General features: G+C 36.7%; 1 protein-coding gene across 2 annotated transcripts in view; it reads right to left on the bottom strand.

The window, feature by feature from the left end:
* LOC128988185 (segmentation protein cap'n'collar) overlaps positions 1–3,800 on the bottom strand; it is a 143,977-nt gene extending 140,177 nt beyond the window's left edge. The window contains exon 1 of one of the 2 annotated variants that reach the window (XM_054409443.1): positions 3,553–3,800. In XM_054409443.1, coding sequence (XP_054265418.1) covers positions 3,553–3,621 — 69 coding nt within the window. In that variant the 5' untranslated portion in view covers positions 3,622–3,800. Of the gene's footprint in view, positions 1–903; positions 1,342–3,552 lie in introns of those variants that run through there. The other variant, XM_054409434.1, reaches the window with a different exon arrangement.
* Positions 3,801–7,492: the final 3,692 nt, after the last annotated feature.

Raw genomic sequence — 7,492 nt, forward strand, 5'->3', positions numbered from 1 at the left:
TACGGTAATAAGAAATTAAGGCTACAGCCAGAGCTTAACTTAGGTCTAAAAAAACCCTATTTTAACGTAAGTAAGGCCTACCAGTAACTTAGGCCCACACCTTGGCCTGAAAATCAATAACCTTTAGTCTCCAAATCCCACCTATAACTACCTATGGACATAGACCTAGATTGACTTTCTCCATGTTAGATTAGACCTACGTAAAAAGTACAGAGGATACGCATCCGGTAACCAGACCCCGTGGATTCTAGGCGTCTGGCAGTGACGTCACCGGGTTGTGGGGGCCCAGAACGCCATTAACTTACCACAACAATACGATGTTCAGCCATCTGTGTTTGTGGTATAGTGGATAGAGTGCTTGAAGACTGATTTGCAAGAGGTCCCTGGTTCGTATCTCATCGGTACGGTAACTTTAACTTTTTGTCAAAAGACTTTGCTTTGAATGCCATTTATTCTTACTTAACTGTAGGCTACATCTTTGGTTAGAATTTTTGGCATTTATAACTTTATTTTATGAACAAAATTTAACCTTCATTTGATTTTTTCATTAGATATCAGCAAGTTTGGTTGGTTAGGTTAGGTTATGACAGTAACTTAATTGCCAGATGCCTAATCCAAGCCCGGTTACCGGACGCGTTTCCTCTGCATAAAAATTAACTTAAGCATAGCCTGCCTACACTCTTATGACGTTTGAAAGTACCGACTAAACTTAAGGTATGATAAAGGTTAAGTTAGGCTATCGTTGTGCAATAATTTCTAAAAATTAAAAGCTAAGTTAATGGCCTTAGGCCTACTTATTTAATCAAAAGTAGGCCTATAAGTTTGACATTTGCCATATAGTAGGTACCCAAACCTAAGACTTAAGTTGGCTAAAAATTGTAAATAGCATAACCTCTTTCTTACCTTCAAAGAGCCTTTGAAGCTAAGTCCTCTCCATCAATTACTGTATCCTAAGATCTTCAGTTGAAGTAACATCATAACACATGAAACGGATATCAACAAATTTATAACAATCAACAACAGCGACCTAACTTACTGACTGTGACTGTAATGCAGCAATACATGCTAGACTATGAATCGGTAAAGTGACAGACGCCGGCAATGTCAGTGACTGATTCAAACTGTGTCCAACAACAACAAGACGGATAGTTTTTTAAAATATTCACAAATTTTAGGAAATTAAAATCGTTTCTCAGAGAGTAAACTCTATTAGGCCTATCAGAAAACAAAACCAATACACATGTAATTTTTATAACCGGGCATCACACACTAGAAAGGGTAACAATGAGTCAGCTTTTCAGAGATCAGCTGTGGGGCTGACGAGACTTGAGTTGAGAATGATAATGATACTCGGGCGGGCTCGGCTGCGGCTCGGCAACGGCAGGCAAGGCAAACCCAACCGATCGCTGTTACGTTGCGTCGTCTGTTTTCTGAAGCTCAAGCTCAGTGGATAGCGCTGGGTTCACAACGATATGGTAGGCATTCGGTTAAATATCGAGCTTGTTTTCTACCGGATGACAGACATCGACTTTTAGTATCGGCATCGGCTCTCTGGCTCACCGCACCGGCTGTCTCATACCAAGGGAGTATGTTTTATCTATGCTCATACTCATGGTGGAATAGCATATGTAATCGTAATCTTTGGTAATAGTAAACTATTGCCTTGGTGCCTTCTGTTGCAGCTGCTCCTATAGCTCCTATGTCTGTCGTCAAACGTCATAATGTGGCCTTGACGACGGAAGGCCATAATTTTATTCACAATATTACAGTGAGAGTGAATGCAAATAAATAAGTACAACATAATATCTGAACCTGGCATAAAATTTGCCAATGAAAATGTTTATTATCCAATTACAGTAAGGCTGATAACCAGCATGATAAATATATAAGAACTTAAATTACGGAGGAATTTTAAAATTAATATTCCAGTAACTTGCGCAATTAACGCCAGATAAATTACCACCCCCTTACTTTTAAAAGCGTTTAGATGACCTTTGCATATTTCCTCCATAATAATGCACTATGCACCATGAAACTGATCAAAAGGAACAATGTTGGAATAAATTTAATCAAATATTTTCCTCTCCTTTTAGGCTAGTGCTAGTAGTTTTTGTAATCTCTTGTCTTCTCTCTTCTGTCTGTCGAGTGTCGGTGTTGGTTGGTTTGGTTTTTTTTAACAAAGTTTATTTACAATCTGTTTTACATTAAACAATTAATTAATAATTAAATATGATGACATTTTTATTAATAAAATAAAAATTGGAAAACATGAGTTAGCAGCTAAACTGGTTTGTTTACGTTTTGGTTGGTTGGTTGGCGCTATGGAAGCCAATCGATTTACGATATTCGATAGTAGCTGTTTTCATACTACGACGATCGATACTTAACCGTATGCCTACCATATCGTTGTGAACCCAGCGCTATCCAAGCTCAGTGGCGAGTGGCAGCACTGGCAGGATTAAAATGAAATTGGCGGCAACACTGCTAATGGCATGGCACCAACAAAGTCAATGAAGAATCTCTGAGCATGTAACTTGTATTTTTAAGTGACGTAGACGTAACTATCTAAAAGTAAATTTTAATAATTTAATTTATGTACTGCTTGATGTTATATTTATTTTTAATGACGTCACCAGTGCCATCTCTGTTAAGATTCGAGACTATAAACTGGTCACCTCATAACAAAAAGTCTACTCGTGATAACAGTTATTAGTGTTAGCGAATTTCCCTATAGGGAAGTAGCTATTACCGTAGGTCTCATGGTAAGACTTAGGCCCGGGACCGATTTACTTTTTCATTTTAATGTCCCCAGAGGCCAAAAACACCATTCGTTCAAATTTTTATATATGTATATATATATATATAGGTATATATATATATATATATATAGATTTATATATATATATATGTGTCCGTGAACACGATAACTTGAGTAATTTTTATCCGATTTTGATGAAATTTGGTTTGAAGGTGTAAGGCGGGATAAACTTGAATGAGTTCGCGATCCAGCATGATCGGACCATGGGAACAGGGTTTTATGGGGGGTTTTATGGGGTAAAAATTGGTTTTTCTCACTTTTTACCCTCAAAACACAAAATTTCCCAATTTTTCTCTAAACCTTCTTAAAGAGCTTAAAAAAACAAACAATTCAGTATATCAAAGTGTTTTTGTACGGTTATTGGTTACGGAGAAAACTAAAACAATTGTAAATTTAAAATTCCCATGTTATTCTTATGGAGAATATTGTAAAATGTTGTAGTTTGCTTGTTTATGGATATATTTTTATCAAACTTGGCAAATTTATTTATTTTATAGTAAGCTATCAATATTTTACTAAAACACACTACTTTATTAGTTTCCTTGTAGCAGCAAACCTAGGTACTCGTTAAACCTAATGTTATTTAAATAGATCAAATGAAAATCAATTCGGCCAAATGGAAATTCGCTTAGACGGCAGGTTTGCTGCGGCGGGGGTATTTTTTTATATATATAATATACTGTACTTATGTATTTAACTTGTGAAAAAGTGGCAATACAAGTAACAATGCTTACCTTAGAAATATCTTCGATGGCATTGAGTGACACTTGCTGAGTGCTGCCAACCTCATAATCTTCCCACATTTTACCTAAGAGAAACTACAAATAAATGCCAATATCGATTTGATTGGATGATCTAACACTACAATCGCCGGAAATTTCAAGTGACAATTTTATGGTACTGCTAACTTTTTATAATTTACCACTGAATAAATCAAAACTAAAACTACGCCAAAAGTATAGCCGTAAACACGTAAACTTGGTGCCACAGCCGCAGAACAATAATTCTAGGTTCTGTCCTGATGACGTCAAAACCAGGAAATCCCTTCTAATTATATGTTAACCCAAGACCTGTTTGGCGGGAATCTGAGACGTCTTATCGAAGTTTGAATTCTGCAACACCCAAAGAAATGCAGTGTGTTTTACACTATTATTGTAATACTGCTGATATTTTCATAAATGACAGTTTCTCCAAATATACATAGTAGTATATCGCGGACAAAGAGAAAGTATTGTTTTGTCAACGTTTTCCGAGTTTGAGTTTTGGGTGGATGTATCACGTTTTGGGTCTCTCTGAACCAAAAAAGGGGTTTTTAGCTAATTTCCCACATAGGGAATAAGCTATTACCGTAGGTCTCATGGTAAGACCTAACCTGGGACCAATTTACTTTTTCGTTTTGAAGTCTCCAGAGGCCAAAAATACCGTCAGTTCAAATTCATATAAAAATATATTTAATATATATTTATTTATATGTCCATTAGCACGATATCTCGAGCAAAAATTATCCGATTTTGATTAGATTTGGTACAAACGTGTAAAACCTACATTTATTCATACTAGATTGCTAATGAGCATAATCGGACCATGGGAACGGGGGTTTTATGGTGTACAAATTGATTTTCCCATTTTTGACCCTAAAAACACAAAATTTCATAATTACTCCCCAAACCATTTTGTTCAGCTTAAAAAAAGAAATAATTTTGTATATTGAAGCATTAATTGTTGTATGCCCAACAATTATTACTGAGATAATTTTAAAAATTTCTCAAGTTATTCTTATGGAAAAATACTGTTGAAAACTGTTGTACTTTGATTGTTTATGCATATATTTTAATCAAATTTTGCAATTTTGTTTATTTAATACAAAGCTATCAACATTTCAACAAAAACTCAAAGAAAACTTTGATTTATACTTTTCACATACCTGTATTTTGACACTATTTATGTATGTATTATATGCTACTTACAAATAAAGATTATTTGAATTAATAAATGCTCACGTTGTCAACTTACGGTTCAACCAACATAGGTATGTGAATATTTGCACCATCTGGATTACTGTATTTGGCTGTTAGTTAAAAGTAGCTATGGCCATAATGTTTGTCATCAATAAAGTGCCTTAGAATGGAAATCATATCAATCTTTATTTGCACAAAACATTTACATGATTACACATTGTAACCTTAAATAGGTGCATTATCAATACAATAGTTTTAATTATCACATAGGATAGTATTGAATCCTCATTCAATACTTAAATGAAACAATGCAATTTTAGTCAAGATGGCGTCTACATGCAGAATCCCAGTATTCATTAAATTCTTAAACTTTGTACATGGACAAATCTATCAAAAACTCTTTCAAAAACCTTCTAAAATTATTCAAAGTTAAGATTTTTTACATTTTCAGGTAATCTGTTAAACATTCTTTTACCAACCTCTAAAGTTGAATTAATAGTTCTTTGAAAATTACATTAGTTGATTCTTAAATGATTTTTTTGTCTTGTTCCATAGTTATGAACAGAACTATTAGTTTTAAACTGATCTAAATTAATTACAATATACACTAAACATTCAAAAACATACAAAGATGGAGCAGTCAATATCTTAAGTTTCCTAAAAAGTGGTTTACATTGAGATCTACAAAGCCGAAGCAAAGTGGTTATGTTGCAGCAGTGGGATAAGCGGCCCAAAACATTGTCATCGTTGCACCCTAACAAGTGAATTTTGCTGTTGTTGGACAATCAAGAAGATACAGCATCGCCTTCAAAATGCCTTTTAGGAAAAACCGCTGTTGAAACCCCGAAAATAGCTTCATGGTTCATTCAAAATGGGACAAGTATGCCATTTAATTGGTACTTTGTTTATATAATCCGATGATTATTCCCAATGTTTGCAGCTATCTATCACAGTATCAAACTTCACAGGTAATAATAGTTTAATAAAACAGTAATAACTTGAATGATGAAGAGAGAGAGAGAGAGAGAGAGAGAGAGAGAGAGAGAGAGAGAGAGAGAGAGAGAGGGAGAGAGGGAGAGAGAGAGAGAGAGAGAGAGAGAGAGAGAGAGAGAGAGAGAGAGAGAGAGAACTTTATTACATAAGCATTGACCTTAGAAATAGTGTCACAAAAGTATAGAGATAAAATACATGTTTTTTTTATGTCTTTGGCTTCTTTAAGAAAAAGTGGCATTCTCTTCTATGTTCTTCTACATTGGGCTTCAAACTCTTTGAGCATCCATTTATTTCCGATGTCTTTTCTTCATTGTCCCTGGGATGCCGGCTTTGATGTCTATCGGGAGAAGGTTAAAAAGTCTGGACCCAGCATAGGATGGCTTCTTAGAGAATTTGGAGGTTTGGTGGACGGGAAGGTTGAAATTAGCTTTGGTTTGAATTGGTTTCTGGTAATGTGTTTATGGATATTTGAATTCCTTGGGAGGTTAAGGGAAGTAGAAAAGGCAACAACCTCGCAGACGTATAATGGCAGATGTAATTGATGGCGGCCAGCGGAAGTATTTGATTTGGAGAGACTTGAAGACGTCCCTGCAACTCTCTTGCTGCTGGGGGCCCCCGAGAATTCTCACAGCAAGGTTTTGTAGAACAAAAACTCGCTGAGTGCTTGCCTTTGCACAGTTTCCCCATAGAATTACACCATATCCAAGATGGGATTCAACGAGTGCGTGGTATACTGCCTGTGTTGCATCGGCTGTTGCAATACTGTTGATCCTTCTTAGAGCAAAAATGGAGGAGCTGAGTCGTTGGCAGAGATGGTCGATGTGGGCACCCCAACGCAGTTACTGGTCCAGGGTTATTCCAAGATGTTTTATTGATTCAGTGTAGCTTGTATGTCAGGGGGCAAGTGAGTCTTCCTTAAGTTTCCCAGAGAAAACTTGCTGCGTTTTGTTTTTGTTGAAAACCAGGTCATTGTTTGCACAGTATTCCATGGCTCTTTTGATGGCAAGAAGGTTGTTTAGCTCAAGGGGCTCCAGTTCATTGTTGCTGGTTAAAAGTACCGAGTCATCCACAAACATAACAGTGTGGCTATGCTAATCCATGTAGTCAGGGAAATCTGCTGAAAACAGTGCGAACAGGACTGGGCCCAAAACAGAACCTTGTGGCACTCCCCTCGATACATCTAACAGCTTAGATTTTACCACGCTAGTTGTTCCATTTGCAGTATGCCTAATTTCAACTAGCTGCTGTCTATTGGAGAGGTAGGAACCAAACCAGGTGAGTGCTGAACCATCTATACCAAATGTTTGAAGTTTCTCTATGATGGTCTAGGCAATAGAACACCTTCCTGAGATTCAGGAAGGCTGCACAGCCAAGTTGTCCAGGATGTGTTCGATTATATCTGTCACAGCAGTGATGGTGGATCTGCCAGGAATAAAACCATGTTGTCCCTTTGGCAGAAGGCTTTTCTGGTGTAGATACTTCTGGAGACGGGCCAGAATAACTCTCTCCAGACCCTTTAGAAACGTGGGGACCAAGGAAATTGGCCTGTAGTTGCCCACTTCATCAGTTTTCCCTTTTTTATGAAGAGGGTAGATTTTCATGGCACAAGGAAAGGTTGCTTGAGACAAGGACTTATTGACAATATCGGTCAATGGTAAACAGAGCTCATCTTCACAAAACTTCAACATCCTGGAGGAAATATTGTCCACTCCAGTTGATTAGG

This window comes from Macrosteles quadrilineatus, unplaced genomic scaffold (assembly GCF_028750875.1).
Source record: "Macrosteles quadrilineatus isolate MER2022 unplaced genomic scaffold, UCM_ALF_1.0 Scaffold_1__1_contigs__length_201487025, whole genome shotgun sequence".
Lineage (NCBI taxonomy): Eukaryota > Metazoa > Arthropoda > Insecta > Hemiptera > Cicadellidae > Macrosteles > Macrosteles quadrilineatus.